Source organism: Osmia lignaria, chromosome 6 (genome assembly GCF_051020975.1).
Source record: "Osmia lignaria lignaria isolate PbOS001 chromosome 6, iyOsmLign1, whole genome shotgun sequence".
Lineage (NCBI taxonomy): Eukaryota > Metazoa > Arthropoda > Insecta > Hymenoptera > Megachilidae > Osmia > Osmia lignaria.
The window spans coordinates 8,160,579-8,178,051 of NC_135037.1; the positions used below are offsets into that span (position 1 = coordinate 8,160,579).

The 17,473-nt window shown below is 31.6% G+C and overlaps 4 protein-coding genes across 10 annotated transcripts; 2 read left to right on the top strand and 2 right to left on the bottom strand.

Annotated features, from left to right (window-relative positions):
* The first annotated feature begins 92 nt into the window (after window positions 1-92).
* LOC117601463 (complex I assembly factor ACAD9, mitochondrial) lies at window positions 93-2,240 on the top strand. Of its 2 annotated transcripts, XM_034318198.2 has the most exons (2): window positions 94-321; window positions 410-2,240. In XM_034318198.2, the coding sequence occupies exon 2, from the start codon at window positions 561-563 to the stop codon at window positions 2,238-2,240; it is 1,680 nt and encodes a 559-aa protein (XP_034174089.2). In that variant the 5' UTR covers window positions 94-321; window positions 410-560. The 2 variants fall into 2 exon arrangements, with proteins under 2 accessions (XP_034174088.2, XP_034174089.2); XM_034318197.2 differs by having other exon boundaries at window positions 93-2,240.
* On the bottom strand, window positions 1,917-4,483 carry trus (programmed cell death 2 like trus). Its single transcript, XM_034318200.2, has 4 exons — window positions 4,136-4,483; window positions 3,543-3,976; window positions 3,028-3,483; window positions 1,917-2,947 (listed from the first exon to the last, which is right to left on the bottom strand). Exons 1-4 carry the CDS (start codon window positions 4,244-4,246, stop codon window positions 2,683-2,685), a joined length of 1,266 nt encoding a protein of 421 aa, XP_034174091.1. The 5' UTR covers window positions 4,247-4,483; the 3' UTR covers window positions 1,917-2,682.
* A 467-nt stretch (window positions 4,484-4,950) lies between these two features.
* Window positions 4,951-9,635, top strand: Ubc6 (ubiquitin conjugating enzyme 6). 6 transcript variants are annotated; one of them, XM_034318212.2, is made up of 5 exons: window positions 4,951-5,567; window positions 6,092-6,149; window positions 6,417-6,497; window positions 6,591-6,795; window positions 8,740-9,635. In XM_034318212.2, exons 3-5 carry the CDS (start codon window positions 6,472-6,474, stop codon window positions 8,893-8,895), a joined length of 387 nt encoding a protein of 128 aa, XP_034174103.1. In that variant the 5' UTR covers window positions 4,951-5,567; window positions 6,092-6,149; window positions 6,417-6,471; the 3' UTR covers window positions 8,896-9,635. The 6 variants fall into 6 exon arrangements, with proteins under 6 accessions (XP_034174103.1, XP_034174098.1, XP_034174099.1 ...); XM_034318207.2 differs by lacking the exon at window positions 6,092-6,149 and having other exon boundaries at window positions 4,968-5,221; window positions 5,313-5,567; window positions 8,740-9,603; XM_034318208.2 differs by lacking the exon at window positions 6,092-6,149 and having other exon boundaries at window positions 4,968-5,171; window positions 5,313-5,567; window positions 8,740-9,603.
* A 572-nt stretch (window positions 9,636-10,207) lies between these two features.
* Window positions 10,208-12,199, bottom strand: LOC117601467 (inhibitor of growth protein 1). Its single transcript, XM_034318202.2, has 3 exons — window positions 11,628-12,199; window positions 11,169-11,372; window positions 10,208-11,091 (listed from the first exon to the last, which is right to left on the bottom strand). The coding sequence occupies exons 1-3, from the start codon at window positions 11,761-11,763 to the stop codon at window positions 10,514-10,516; spliced, it is 918 nt and encodes a 305-aa protein (XP_034174093.1). The 5' UTR covers window positions 11,764-12,199; the 3' UTR covers window positions 10,208-10,513.
* Between the last annotated feature and the right edge of the window lie 5,274 nt (window positions 12,200-17,473).

Sequence of the window (17,473 nt, forward strand, 5' to 3'; positions counted from 1 at the left end):
ATCAGTGCTTTTGTCCCACACGAAGGTGTTCGCTGTTCCGGGGGTGTTTCAGACCCCCAAAATCATGACCCCTCAAGAACAAACATATCTATTCTTTCTGTATCTATAGTCACTGACTGTACTAACTTCACATTAATTGTTAATAATTCCTATAAAAGTTGGATCAAAATTTGAAGTGTTGTAAATATTAATCCTTTACCTTGTATTTACCTTATAAAGGTAAAAAATAACGGTGTTCATTAAGCAAACGATTAGAATGAAGTAAATACTATAAATACAGAACACTAACATTATTGTATTTATTGTGCATTTAACGTTTTGGTACATATTTTTATGATTATTGTTCTTAAATGCACTTTATAATGCTTACACAAAAGTTGTTACAACACAGAAATATTTTAAATTCAAGGCTGAGTTATTTATTAAAGCAATATTCAAAACAAGCAACAGCAAGTGGAGCTGTACATTATGAAAAAACCTGCTTTGCACCTCAAAGAAAGAAGAAACCTCCAACAGAACCTTTCATAAAACGTTTAATAACAGGACAGGTAGATGAGGCAATGTTATTATATCCTGAAGTACTGCCTCTTGACCGATTCAAAGATTTCTTTAATTGGTTAGCACCAATAGAAAATTATGTATTAAATTGCGCTGACACAAATAAGAAGTGCAATAAAGAAGAGATATTAAATCATCTTAGAGAATTTGATGTATTTCAAGCATGTATGGAAGAAGATTATGGTTTAAATCTTACAACAACAGAATCATTGAAACTAATAGAAACAGTAAGCACATTACCTTGGTTAGGTACCTATTTAGTAAAGAACAATATTTTACCTATTAAAGTACTTTCTAAGTATGGATCAGCAAGTCAAAAACAAGAATATTATCCAAAAATAATGAGTGGTGAAATTGTTCCCACAATATGTATAAACGAAGGTGATAATGGGACAAATATTAATAACATAAAAAGTTATGCTGAGCGGGGTGAAGGAGATACGTGGTTATTAAATGGTAAAAAAACGTTTGTAATCAATGGGATACATTCTAATCTTTATTTTGTTTTTGCGAGATGTCACTCCAAAGATTCATATAAGTTTAAACCAGATTCATTTTCTTTATTCTTAGTAGAAAAAGATGATAAAAGTGTAACATGTACTGAAGTTTGCGATACAATCGGTAGGCACGAAGTACCTACTTGTACAATTAGCTTTGAAGATACGGTAATACCGAATAAAAATGTTATCGGTGAACCTGGTGCTGCATTTAACATACTAATGGAATTGTTAAAGCCAGGGGAACAAAATATAGCTGCACAGGCTATTACTATTTTACGACATTTCACAGATCAATTAATAGTAGATATTTTGAAAGCTAAACATTTTGATAGAAATCTATACGAGTTTGATTATGTACAACACACTTTGGGCAAAATATTATTTACTCTGTATACTATGGAAAGTATGGCATACTTTACAAGTGGATTAATAGATCAATATGAAAATCAAAATGTTAGCATCGAGAAAACTATTACCGAAAGATATTGTGCAAACAAATGTGTAAAGAGTATTGAAACAGGAATGACACTAATGGGGGCTCATAGTTATTTAAATAATACATCGTATGTACAATCATTTCATGATGCTTTGGCTTTAACAACGCTCGATATGAATAACTTTGATTCAAATACATACATAGGAGCATCTATTCTAAAACAAATTGGAAAGGAGTTCAGTGACTATGTGTACAAAAAAAGGAATTATGTTAAATATCCTATATTTAATATGATGGACACTTTACTTAATATAACTGACTCAAAAAAATCTATTCCAAATTATTTCCATCCATCGTTAAAAGGAGGTGTTGAATATTTTGAAGACAGTATAAATTTGTTTAAGAGGGGTATTAATATATTACTTATTCAACATGGAGCAGAACTTATGCAACAGTATAGTAGTCTTGAAAGAATAACTGATATGATAACAGAAATATATGCAGGATTTGCTAATTTATCCCGTTCATCAAGATCGTACTGTAACGGTTTTCGAAATACAGATATTGAAAAAAATATAGGAGTGACGATGGCATATGTTACATTCATTAATCTAAATGAAATTGTACAAAATCTTGAAAATGAAGCTTTTTATGTAACTGACAATTTTCATAAAGTTACAAGTCAATTAGCATATGAAAAACATAGGTATTGTATTGAACATCCTTTATGTAGAACATTGTTTTAACGTTAAGTTGTTAATAATCTAGCTAGTAAGTAAAATGCATGTGTACACATTTTAGTATGTGTATATGTATTATATATATGTATATATATATGTATCTTTATGATTCAACAATGTGATCAAACATAATGGAATAAGTACACACGATTTCATCATAGCTTCTGTGTTCATAATAAATTAAAAATATAATATCATTTTTCTTACACTATATTGAATTTAAAACCGAAATATCTTTTCTTATAACTACCCTTGTATAATCTCTTAAAAATGTATTTTCAATGCATTTGATACCAGGAATTAAAACTTTATTTTTACATACCATTACCAGGAATCCTAATGTATACAGAAAAAGGTGGACGGTATTTTGCTACAAAGAAATGCAATTATACTTTTCCTAAAGTCGGAAATTTAAAATTCTATTAAATTTATTTTTATTATAATATCACTATAATCTTTCTGCTTGAACAATAACGTGTTCTTCCCTGTATAAATCCATTGGTGACCAACAACTTCTTACACAAGTATATATTAAAACAGTTCCAAATTCAATTTGGAAATTCTTCTCAGTTCGTGGTTGTAGTATCAATTTGGAAATTAATGTAGGCAAAATCTGTACTTCAAATGTCATTTCACTGCCACAATGTTGACATTTTCCAACATAACCGCTGATAGGGTATAGTATCAGTGGCGCAGAATTATCTCGTGAATACCTAAATCATAAAATAATGATTCTATACCAACATATAGAAAATATTACAGAAATGAATGAATAATTCGTTAATATTTTTACCGTAATAGCTGACCAGGATTTTTTTGTATCTGAGAAATGAAGTTATGGAACATCTCATCCCCGTGCATAGGAATGCCCTTTTCATATTTTTCTGAGTCTGTTTCTATAGTTTTACTTTCAGTCGAATCTCCTACAGATTTTGTTGATAAGTCAGGGTTTCTATATTGATATTCAACAATCAAATCACGAATATGCTGTGACAAGTCAGCATTATAATCTTCTTCTTCAACAGAAAGGAATATTTCAGCAAATGATAACTTTGTTTCTGTATTTGATTCTATTTGAATAGGAAATGGAGTTACTTCGCGTAGCAAACTAATTAAATCACATTGAGGCTTAACTGGACTATCAATACAGACAACTTCACTTTCTTCTCCATCAATTTCAGCTGATGCTTGAGGTGAATCTAATCTACCTACAGCACCTATTCCAACTGGAGATTCTACGCTTGTTGGGCTGAAATGAATTATATTTTAATAGTGATTACATGTGCTATGGTATTATTTAATACATACCTATTTGCATTAGGATCATCAACATGTAGTGCAGAGAATTCTTCTCTTATGTTTTTATCTACTTCTTTTTCAAAACCAAACTTAAAATCTGTTGCATTATTGGATAATAAGTTATTTCCATTTTGTTCAGAATTATCATTTAAATTATTATCACCCCAATCATCTGCATCTGATAACCATGATGTTGTAGATGGCACGTGTATAGTACTACTGTCTAAAGCATTTGATTTATATTCATCTTCTAGTACTTGAACTCTTAGACAAGTCCAACTTTCATTTTGATTCCAACAATTTGGATTGATACATGTGAAAATATAAAGTGTTCGATGGTACTTAGAGTTATCTAATGGAACATATAGTTGAAGAGCCAGGAGTTGATACAACCTGCATAATCTACACTGTGGTATTGACAATATATTCTTTTCATAACAATTCTAGAAAGAAAAATCATGTATTTAATCGGATTCGTATAACTCAATAATTAAAACGATAGTTTAACATAAATATTTCCAACAAAGAATATAAAAGTTTTACAATTTTAATACCACTCGCTTAAATCTGTAAAATATAACTGAATGTGTGAAAATACTTACCGGAAATCCACCGATTTTATTTGTCATAAAAGTAATACTCGGCCGATGTTTATCAGTAACGTATTCATCTTCATATCCTAGGTACACTTTAGGACGATTATCACAAGCCATTAAGTTTAATTAAAACTATATTTCTTCATTGGAAGACTTCGTAATAGGATAGAGAATATTTTAATTCTCAATTTACGCTTGTATTCAGCGGTAGACAGCTGACATATATCAGTATCAGTTGACGCGTGCGCTTTTAACAATATCCAGTTCCATTATCGATTTTTGAATACTTTACGTATACACAAATATTACGTGAAAAAACTTAGATTTTATTTTCATAGTTCAACTTTTAATATATACAATAATAACAAAATTATTGAAACATCTAATCAAAGAAAAGGGAATTCAATCATCTATTTTTGTAGGTAAAGCAAAATACGATTCTCATATAAATATTTCTAATTCGTAATTTGTAAAATACAGTTTACGTTCGATAACATTGCAACCAATAACAATCTTGGTTTTCCAAAATAACAAAATCCCTAGAAATTTATCCTAACATAAAGGTTAATACACATTTGTACACGTGTTATTTTTCTGAATAGCAAAAATACAATTTTCTCATTGCATATTGCTATTTACAATTGAAAGACTCCATAGTATTTCAGTAAAAATAATATAAATTTTAAATGTAAAAGAAATAGTTGCAATAGAAACTGTGTTTAGGTTATCGACACTAGGATTGTTTGCAATTTGTGATGAGTGATGTTTCTAGATTCAGAACGTACTAAAACGTATTTTAAAACATACTGCGTTCTGTTTTTTCGAAATCAATCGTTTTTTCTTTAGCAATCGTCATTCCTTTAATTCAACAATAAATTTAAATGAAATAATAAATATAATAGTATGAACTATTGGTTGAGATATCCGATTTTAGTCTGTGACGTCATGCGCAAAACAGTTCATTCCTTATCCCCTCCGTATATCTATCCAGCTGTCCGTGGTTTGGCAGTCCGGTGAACGAATTTCTCAGGGTGATTATCACGTAGGTTTTATGCTGGTGGCCTTTTCCACGAACGACAGTGGAAATTTAAGGTGTCAAAATATCAATACACGATTGAGTGCCAATCGAAAAGCTGTTAAGTAAAATTAATTTTGAACAACCTATAACGATATTGTACGATAGGGTGGCCTTCGGACTGACAAAAGGCAAAGACGTACGCAGTAGAAACAACTAGCGTTCTCGTGTATGTAACGAGGTTGTTGAAGTAACCGTCGCGCGGAGCTGTGATTTCTTCAATCGGAGTGTAGCATTAACGTAAGGTGTGGACGGTATAGAAACGTTCTGGAATTTCCTCGTATCAACGATTTGGGAGCGACGAGCCCATTTGTGAGGGATGTCTACCCCCGCAAGAAGGAGACTAATGAGAGATTTTAAGAGGTACGTTTCGCTCTTAAGATTCTTATGTCATGACTTTGTGTGTCATTTACCGCCATTAATAATTGGAATTTGTATGTTTGTATTTTCTTCTTTCCTATCTTTTCATCTGATTACAATCATTGAAAATTTCTCTTGTGACTCCTCAGGTTACACGACGTTGGAACGTCATTGTGGCCCGTCTTACGAAGTTATTATTAGGAACTTATGATCATTTATTGCGTTTCAATTTATATTCACTTCGAAATATTTTGAATATTAATCGATGAATTAGAAACGTTTGTTTATTATAATTTATAGAATGTTTAGAAAATTGCTTACAATTCGTAAACGAATATGGTTTTGTTTATATTGTGATATTCACTATTGATTCTTATAAATATTCGATTGTCCTCTAGTAACCTTTCTTATAAATTTTATTTTTCTATGAATTAATTGTGTTAGAAATAAAATTCATGATAAAAATAAATAATAATATACCTTATTCGATTTTTGTGTGATTCTAATTACTTTTTTTTGTTATGTAGATTGCCTTTCAGTTTATATCACAAATGACAAATGCATACATAAAAATACTTCAAATTTGTATGTATATATGTACATGTTACTATTAAAAAATGTTTTATATTAAGAGCCATTGATATGACATTGAGACTTACAAGAAATCTTACTTTGTACTAAGTTTAGATTCATTAATCTGTCAAGTAAAATAAACTATTTTATGAAAGTTTTATCAAAGAAATAATATTTTTAAATAATTCTGCTCAATGTTATCTATATTTGTCAAATATAAAATTTTTCTGTTTCAACGTAATTAGTATGTTATTTCTAATAAAATATTATTACGAACAGACTACAAGAAGATCCACCCACTGGAGTATCAGGAGCACCCACAGACAATAATATTATGATATGGAATGCCGTTATATTTGGGTAAGATTAAACAATTCTTGTAATTAATAAACTAAGCGTTTTATATTAATTTCTTATTAAGATAAGTTTTTTCATACATCTTCACCTTTTTAGGCCACATGACACTCCATTCGAAGATGGTACCTTCAAACTTACAATAGAATTTACAGAAGAATATCCAAATAAACCACCCACAGTCAGGTTTATTAGTAAGATGTTCCACCCTAATGTATATGCTGATGGAGGCATCTGTTTGGATATACTACAGAACCGCTGGAGTCCCACTTACGATGTCTCTGCTATTTTGACATCCATACAGGTATTATAAATATTTAATAATCCATGGGGTATAGTTCTGTGTTTCATTGCCCCCAAAATAGGACAAAATATATATATTCTGAAAGGTCTCAACGAATCCTTTCGAATGAGCCTAGTCTCAGGTTGCACAAATGGAAAAAATTATCCTAACCTAACCTAATTAAATCGAGAGAGGAAATGCGATTGAGCTTTGTATAGTTCAGGTCTTAGGAAAAAAAATTGTTTTTTTTCCCTCGGGGATTTGAACTCGCGGTCTCGCTGTCGAAGAGCGAGTGCTTTAATCTATGCGCCACTCAACCGCTATTATAAATAGGAACTTTAAACTTCCTTTTAAGTAAAAAATACAAAAATTCAACCGGTTATAACGTTTTCATTATTCGTTTGGGCAACCTGGGACTAGGCTCATTCGATAGTACTCGTCGAGGTCTATCAGGGGACATATCCTAATTTTGGTTCTACGGGTGGTGAAACATGGAACTGCAGCCAATCCATGTCATCTTGTGCTTTAATATATACTAAAACACTCAGTTTTATTTCATCGATGCTTTTCACATCTATGTGTTTATTGTTTTTCTATATTAAATTTTCATTGATTCATATGTTATCATAACAAATGCATATTGCATGCCTAAAGTTACATAAATTGATGATAAATCATCTCGCAACAGTAAGTATAAGATACAGCAAATTTGATATATGTTTCAGCAATTAATAAAATGTTATTAATTTCATATGTAATCAGTAATTGAAGTTTATTTATTTTTTATTTTTTATTCAATCAAGATTAATTTTCTGTATAAGAACTGCAATTACGTTGTGCATGGCAGTTACTAAATATCAAAAGTAATTTAAAGAATTCATTTCTTATGTTATAAAAATTATTGAAATAATGTATGCTTAACTTTTTTTTATTTTATAGAAATTATATAAATCGCTGAAATGTGTAATTATTTCCTTCTGTTTTCTATCAATTCTCTTGCAAAAACCTGAAAGATCTGCAAGTTTTTGTCTTAACAGCGGTTGCAATTCAGCAAAGTCTGATTCATTAAATTCGAAATTATTTTCATATAATGTCAGTATAAAATTGTGCTTGTAATTTGTTTAATTGACCAAAAAGTGCATTTCTAATCACCAATCCTAAGTAAGAATATCATCTACTTATAATTATAGCCATGCATCATTAAAAAAAGAAAAAAAAGAAAAGAAACAAAATATTAAAATTATTGTGTAACGAGTATGACTTATGTGGTTGCAGTCGCTGTTAAGTGACCCGAACCCGAATTCACCTGCCAACTCAATGGCAGCACAACTGTACAAAGAGAACCGACGTGAGTACGAGAAGCGAGTGAAGGCTTGCGTGGAGCAGAGTTTTACGGATTAGTCGCAGGCGTTTCTACGATGCTGTTGCAGCATCAATCAGCCACCTACAGCCATCAGATACAGTGAAGAACGTGCAGCCTTACCAAGGAGCTAACGCTAAACATTAGCATGTTTCTTCCTAAAGCTCTATTGAACTACCACAATGTGCAACATTAGACCGAATTTTTACAATGTTGAATAATAAATTATTATAAAATTGTGTATTTATTTATTTCGATATTTGATAACAGATCGATTGTTTCGATATTTGATTGAAATTAGTAATATTAAATATTAGAGGATAATTGATACTTGGCGCTTTTGTTTCTGTGCTAAAAAGAGCATCGTCTTTCACAAGTACAGAAGTGTATTTCAATTAAATTTTAGTACTTCATATAGTACATAAATTCACTTATACATATATTATATATATACATATAAAATATATATATATACACACACCATACATAATAAATACATAATTTCACTTTATAGTTTTATGGTTTTCTTTAACCTTCTGTGCTGTTTACATTTAGAATAAACTTACGTTATATGATAACAAATGTCTATAATATATTTGTTGCAGTCCCTTTTGGATGAACCAAATCCAAACTCTCCAGCCAATTCATTAGCAGCACAATTATATCAGGAAAATAAGCGGGAATATGAGAAGAGAGTAGCTACTGTTGTTGAACAGTCCTGGTTGAACTTCCAAGAAAGTCACACAGAAGATACCCGCTGACATTAAGTATAGTTCATTCTATATTTTTATGAAGTTTATTTCGTATCCTTTTTCTATATTGTTTTTAGAAATTTATGGCCTGAAATGCTTTTTTCTGTATTACAAAAACAATACATTAAATCCTCCACTGTTCTACAGAACTGTTTTCTATTTATTTAACATTGCTGTTTAATTTTATAATTTGAAAAGATTTCTTTTTAGTTTGATACATTTTTTGGATATGAAAAACTTGTAGAGCACTGGAGTGATGTGGAATCATACGAAAAGCATTATGTGATTTTTATCCACGAACATAGACGAAATGCGTATGATTTTGCTCACTATAACTAGATTTTAGGCGCTCATACACAGCAAAATTTGAAGGATATAAATATATGCATATAAATACTGTTTTGGTAACATTAATTTGCATTGTAACTAACAGCTATATTCAAATACAAGGATATCTTCGTAAAAAAAAACACAAAGAATTGATAAACTTAAGGTTTACTAAATTCATCCTGAGGAAGTAATAAACAAAAAATTAGTCTGGTTTTAATGCATAAAGTAAATGCATCAGTGTATAAATAATATAGTACATAGTTAAACCAGTAATCAAGTGGAAGAATATAAATATTGATTATTTGTAATTTCCTAATAAAGTTGAAAGAATATTATCTATAATAACATATTTTATATTAATATCCTTTCCTTAGAAATTATCAATTGCGAAGGAGAGGTGCAAATATTACAATAATGATCATAATAAAAAGTGAGTAAATTTAATGAAAACATCAAATTTATTTCTTATAAACATAATCTATAAAAAAGCTTTTTTATAATTAAGCAAAAAATATGAACTGTTTTTATAAAACAATATTTATTATTGTTTGACTATAAAAAATTGTAGTTTGTCAAACGTCTTATATATTAAAGAAGATTTATATTTTAAACACAGCACTCGTATGTACAAAGCAAATTTCTTTAGTAAATAAAATACATAGGATGAGACTATTCTATTTAGAGATTCAATAATCTGCACTTAAACATGTATATTTTATATATAAAAGATTCATTATAATTGTAGAAAGTTTAAATCCTGTTTCCTATACATGTAACTTACATTTCGCAAACAATAAAATCATATTACAAAAATGTAATCTTTTTTATTTAATACTGTTCTATTATGTTTTAAATATATATTACTATACAGATACAGGATGTTTATATGGTATTATTCAAAATATGTAAAAAATAATTTTGTAAAATCTTCAAATTTTTAATAAATATAAAATAACTTCAAAACATATGTAACAGTGATCAAAATATTTGTTTTACTCTAATTATTTAATATTTTCACAGTATTTACAATAATTAATATTATACAAATCTATTACTATTGTAATTTCTTACATAATAGCTCACACAGACATTTATACAATAAAATTTAACAACAAAGTAATTTTATCCAACTTTTCATAAAATTACAATAATTTTTCTCACTGGTTCTTACAAATAAAACAATCTAATTGGTGGGATTTAGAAAGTGTACTTAAAATTAAAAATTACGTTTGAAAAATTTCCTTTCATTTTAAGTAAGTCTTCCAAAGTGTTTAAATTGCTCACCACTTTTCTCCTGCTACGATTTCTCCTCTTTTTCTTTGTTATATCTCTCTAGTTCTTTCAGAAACTGTGCTTTAGGTTTCATAACATTCGGACGATCTCCCCTACATTTTGGACAAAACCATTTTCCTTTTGGCTTAGTACTTAATGAAACACACGAAAAATGGAACCATTCAATAGGACACAAATCATTATCACATAATATCATTTCTCCATATGATATCTGGTCACACAGACAATACGTTGGTTCATCTGGATCTATTGCAAGATCATCTTCTGGCGGTGGTGGAGTATCCTCACGATGTTGATTCTGTTGGCTTCCCTGCCTAGATTTCCTTTTCTTTTTCTTACCAGTGTTAGTAGTTGTTGTTTTCTTCTGATTGCCATTACTTGCATTTGATAAAGAGTTAGAACGTGTTTCAGTCATTACAATCATGTCCATAGCATTAGAAGATTCAACCATGGTTTCTGTCCTGGTCCTCCTAGCTCTTTTTGGTTGCCTTTCTGAATTATTTGCATTACCAGCAGAATTTGAATTAACATTTGCGTTTGTTTCACGGGTTGATTCATTAGTCTCTTGTTCTTTTCCAAAATCTATACAAAATTCCAAATAGAAAAGGTATTATTGCATATAGTTATAATGACAAGATATTCTAAAAGAAATAACATACCAAGATTACGGTAATCTAAATCCAACTGTCTGGATTTATTTTCTATAAGATCCTGGACTTGTTGGACTATCTGTAACTTTTCATCCCCTATTTCTTGGGCAGCAATCAAGGCTTGTTGTACCCTCAAAAGTGCCCTCCTTTTAACTGTTAAATCTGCATCATTTCGTAATGTTTCTTGTTGTTGATCTACTTCCCTTAAGTAGGCTGTATCAAAATAAAAATCAAATGGAAGATTTTATAATTATTAGTATGTTAAAATACAAAATAATATACTTCTAATTCAAATTAGTTTCAGTGTATCTAATGATATCCAGTTTTCTTCTTGTTTAATAACTTTATATACTATATTTCACAAAAATTTTATAACTAGTTCAAGTCACGAAAAACAAAATATTTGTAATAAAAATATACTGGTACACACAGTCGAGAAATTTTTAAAAATTTATTAATTGTAATTACTTTGACAAGTAGCATCGAGTTCTCGGAGCCGGGAAACATGTCTTTGTAAATCGTTTGGCAAATTTTCCACACAGTCTAAATAATTTTCAATATATGTTGCAGAATATAATGCTTCAACTACAGCTTGATTTAACATGTTCACGCTGTAATGAATTCTTAATAGTTAAAACATATAGAAACTTTGTTGATTAATACGATATACAGAGTAACTATATCAAAGTTTTCAACTTTTCGCAACATTTATACAAATATGTATCATTTAATTTACAACTACACCAATCCAGATCAATCAAATCGTACGGAACGTAGGTAAACTGTTGCAACACTATTTTTTGATACTCCATCTGTATTTGTCAGAGAAGTTAAACATGGCCGTCGACCTCACAAACGTGTTCTGTGAGTTTATTTTTTGGAAGGAAACATAAATTACTTTGTGAATATCAATTGTTTTACTCCCAAAGTTCATATACGTATTTTAATTAAAGACCTCACAAACGACATAGTAAAGAAATTCATCGTTAGATGTTTAAACAGGAATACATATTCACAAGGCTACATTACAAGAAAATCATATATAACAAAATATTATTATAACAACAATTGAAAATAATAATTATAACAATCTTTATAAATAATAGTTATAATTATTCGTTGCAATGTATTTTTAAATGTAAATAATGGTTATACATTTTATACAGTGAAACGAGCTTAATACTCATTGGAGTGCATTGGAGTTACTGTTATATTATATTACATATGTAAATCCTATAATTCTCATAAATTCCTATTTATTCTCATAGTAAAAAGTAGCTAAAAAAATTATTATATTTTATAATGATATTAAATTATATATTTAAGATATTTTCTAATTCAAACGTTCATTTGACTAGGTATCTGACGTCAAAATTTGTGCTGCAGACTACCAATCCCATGTCACAACCCTATTTGATTTCGTTCGGTAAAGGAGAGTCGTGTTTGGGTTCTCGTGTGCCGCAAAATCTGCGTGACGGTTAGCGCAGAAACATTAAGGTTTCCTTATTTTTGAAGTTTTCAAGAAGATGACGTCCACAGGAACTTTCCAAGGGTTTGGTGATGAGAAGAAGAAATCTAGCAAGTAAGTGACACGCTTATATTTATGGCTTATCATTCGTAGAATATCATATCAAGACTGATACTGTCTTTTCGTATCGTCTATGTCAATTATTTATTGTATTCTGTAAGATAAAAAAAAGATGAAAACTGTTCGTTAAACACGAGATATATTTCTCCCAGTTACAGTTGTCATTAAATATATTGATAAAAAATTCGATCATTTAACAATTTGAATTTCGATATTTAATGAATCTTAATTTTATGATTATTATTTGTCCATCTTTAAAAATTATTTTTGCAAAAGATACAAATGTTAATTGTTTTATTTAATCAAATAATAACAAAAATAAACGAACAGCGTCTTGTTGGTTACTGACTTTTTTGTTATGCATGGTGCGTCAGTTTGAACCGGTCATAACCGGACAATCCATGATCCTTTTTTGTTGTGGTAGCGTTTTGGTAAATTAAAATTTGCAATTTTCAATGAATATGTATTTTTAATTACAACGAATATTTAATTTTTCCAAAGATATTTAAGAGTTTAAAAAATCTGAATTATTTTTGTCATTGTTCAAGTATAAAATCACAATCGTAAAATGTAAATTATTTGTTGATAATTGCATTCGTCGCTTTAGCAAATATTTGATTACAGTATCTATCAGGTTTTTAATTTTGTTTAAGGTTGCATAGTTTATAGTATGAACTTTTGATAATTCACGAATGTTTTGCGTATATCATAAATCTCTGTATAAAAATTTCTGATAATTTTGATTGATGAATCTCTTAATCAGCAATTTTATTTATCTCAAAAATGAATATAGTACATTACAGAATGATTTTGTTTATGTTGATTTTTTATCAGTCATTCATAAACACAATTGAACTGTTGCATCTAATAATTATAAAGTCGGTGTATGTACCTTACGCGGGGTAGTCGTAAGTATAAACATGTGGCAATAGATTGCGCTGAGTGTATCGTTGCGTATTCAAGTTTAAAAAAGTAAAATAATTCACTATTTAAATAAACTTATCTTTATTTTCATATTTACATAGTACATTTGATAAAACATTGAAGTAAAATTTTTAATTAAATGGAAACTATGTAACCAGTAAAATCTAAATACTAGTAAAAGCACATAGCTATAATACCATTCATATTACCCAAACAAATATCTAATGAACGTAAATATTATTATTATGGATAAACGAAAAGTAAGAAAGCAGGGTGGGTTATATATTCCAACTTATTTTGTAAAGTCTTGATGACTGAGTTTAACCTGGAAAGTATCACGTTTCAGGTCTAACGTTTTAGAGAAAAAAATTAGCGGTTTACCGCAGCACTACTAAACACTGCAGCCTATGTTTCTTATAAACGGAATGCTTGGTTTATTAATACTGATGAAAAATGTAGAACATAAAATATGTAGTAGCTAAATATTTTTTTTTTTTTTTTTTTTTTTAATGGGAAACGTTTCTACATTTCCGGTCTGATTATCCTTACGGTATAAATGTACATCGTTTGAGGTTCATGATATAAAAATTAGATAAGTTGAAAGTACCGGATGTCTGTAATCATGATGACAGAAAGCCACAAATGTTTAAATTTCTTTCTCATACCAGTCTTCAAAGAATGAACTTTTTTGTCGAATCTTGTCATTTCAAATGTAATTATGCATTGTGCAAGAGATATTCGTGAATCGTACGTCCCCTTTGTTGTAAATTTTCTCGGAATGCATGCAGATAATACGCATGCTTCTGAAACACGAGTCACGCTGCTTCAGGATGACTCACCCAATGTCCTGCAGTTCTTTAGCGTGCCGCATAGAGGCGTGTACATTTAGGCTCGGAGGCTATCGTAATTGCATAGGATAGGTACAATATTCTGTCCACCCTTTATTTTCCTTTTATGCACCTTTCCCTTTTAGGTGTTTTTTATGTCTGTCCACGTTGATGATAGAGAGCACGTATTTTAATTCTTATGATATTTATGGAAAGGGTAGGAAATATTTTTTATTTATCTCTATATTTTAAATAAATACTCCATTCTGATACTAAGAGTTACTTAATTCGGTTAATTTCTATAAAATATGAAAACTAAGCGAAAGGCCCAGAGCAGGTGCTCCGTTTGACCGGTGTTAAGGACGGTTTGACCATTGAACTATATTCGGCAAGTACTGTCAGAAAAATAAATTAGACAAGTTTCGAATGAAAATTAAAACTATCCAACTTACAATTAGATACACGTCTAAATCCTAGTCGTATTCGACTTGCATCTTTATTTACAGTGGAAACTACGCAAGGTATTCTCGCAATGAAGAAAATCCGTAAGAACTTCTCGATTCAAAAGATAAATATAAACATCGTCGTCGGCTAGCCTGAAGAAATAGCCAAAACGGAGTAGTCTGTAGGTGAATCGCGTTCGTGCCTGTGTGTTTAAGGACATGCCCCCTCGGAACTGTTCGCGCAGTCTCGTAGGTCGAATAACCGGCTTAAGGCCCCATGCACACGTGCGCGAGGATCATTCTCCCTACGCAAGTTTGCGTTGCAACACGGTGTCGATCTCTGCCGTCAGTGCAGAGAACACGGTGTGTGCACAGAACAACGCTCTTCCTTTCGTGGTTTCTCGACTTTTTGGAGGTGGCGCCTCCTCGTGTAGCGTGCGTTAGTTTCCCTTCGCATTTTCTATCGCGTTGTCTCTCTCGTTCGCGAACGGTGGTGCGTGTGCGCAATAAGGATAGAAACGGAAAAGGGAAGAGAACGGCTGGTGACCCAGCCTGACTGACCTACGTCGTACACCGCTCATACGTGCATAACCGGCGCGAAGTGTCGTGACCGTCGAAACGCGTGGCCGTGTGATTTGTAATTGTCACCAGACACACAATTCGTCAAGTATTTTTACGTGTAATCAGAAGAAAATGTGGGCCGGGCAGGACGACACTCAAAGATTCAAAACCAGGTTCGTACCACAACTTACTAATTTTCTTAGTGAATTTTCTTTCTCCTGTTTCGTCATTTTATATCGCACCATGTTTTTTTATTCTCGTTTTGACAAGCCATTTATAACCTCGAAATGCCTTTCTCTTCGAGCTTGTTCGATCGAGCGACAAGTTCGACGACCTCGTGTCTATCGAACGATCGAAATCGCAGTTCCGTAAACGCGATCAAGTCGTTAGGTAGCCACCAATTGATATGTGTTAGTTGAAACACGATTGAACGTGCAGCGCGTTGCGTGTCCCCGCCTGTTGCTTTCCTCGCATGTGTTCCCTGTTTTATCGATCGAGCACCGGGGTAGTCTATGGAATTTCGGAGTTTATTTTCATAGTTGTGTCCTTGTGGTGGTCCAACTATTATTTGAAACATCTGTCGGGTTTCGTGAACGGGGACCAGATACCTGCCTTTCTTTTGACATATGCTTGGAACCTTTCGAGCAAACAAACGTCCGTCGCAAATTTTTCTTCCTTTCAAACTTTACGTTGCAGTCGGTACAGCTTCCTGCCTTTTATGGTCATACATTTTTTTCTACTAGTTTAATAATTTAGTACCAATAGTGTGGATATTTAGCGTTTGAAGAATCTTAACCACGCGTTGTTTTAATTTCTCAATTGAAATCGCGGAAGCTGCACAGTAAATGCGATACGGTGACAAACGAGATTTCCTGACGGGACAAATTTCGATGTTAATTGATGACGATTAACGGCCTCAAGGAGAACAGGAATCGAGAGAGACTGAGCCCTCAGTCTAGTTTCTATTTCTGCGAGACACGGGCAAAGAACAAGAACGTGGACGAGTCGTTTCCAGACACGAAACTGTACAAAGGTTAATGCCAGTGTAACGAGAGCAACGAGTTACCGGGCAGACATGCTTCCACCACTCGGTCTCGTTTATAAGCTCCAGTCACGCTATTCTCAAGTTCGGAATTTCAAATTTCACGCTTCTATGTTCCTTTACTGCTACCGTACAAAGAAATAGAGATCTTAAGTTTTTTTCACAGAGTGTATCGATAAATTCAGCCGTTAGAAACCTCCTCTCTTCCCTTTCGTAATTTTTAACAAATTCTAGTCACGCTATGTCTACGTTCGTTAGTGATATAAATGATAGTGATATAGTTACCCTATACTTTTACATTTGAAGTCCTAAATTTTACCCTTTTTTTTTATGCTACTAGGAGAAAGAAAAGTAATAGGTACCATAATACACGCAATGTTGAGACTTTGAGTCGTACTTGGAATCGGTGAATCATTTCGGTCGATAAGGAAGTTAAATACGATAATGCGTGGAAACATATGTAGCACCAGCAACATCGATCATCTTAGAGTGCATATGTAATCTTTCTCGCATGAAAGATAACGCGTTTTAGGAAATATCTTTATCGCGGTATGAAATACTCGATAAACAGGGATTCTTGGAAGTCGCTTAAGCATTTTTCTATGTTCGCTACGATCGTATCGTGTACAATTGATCGTATTTTCGTAACACAAAGCGGGTACAGAGGCGAGGCAACTGTGTGACACGGTTCACTTTATCGTGTGGGTAGAACTTGTTTTTGAACAAGACTCTTGGTATCCGTGCATTCACGCGACCGGATTTCACTGAATATCATATCGAATGTTCGTGAATAACGTTTTCGTGCTACCATCAGGGTACACGTGTCTAGTTTCTATCGTACGTGTTTGATCTTGTATGTTTGGTAACCCTTTAACTGCTAGGGACATTTAAATTTAATGGTGAATCTCTCTTCTGGTATTAGTATTGTA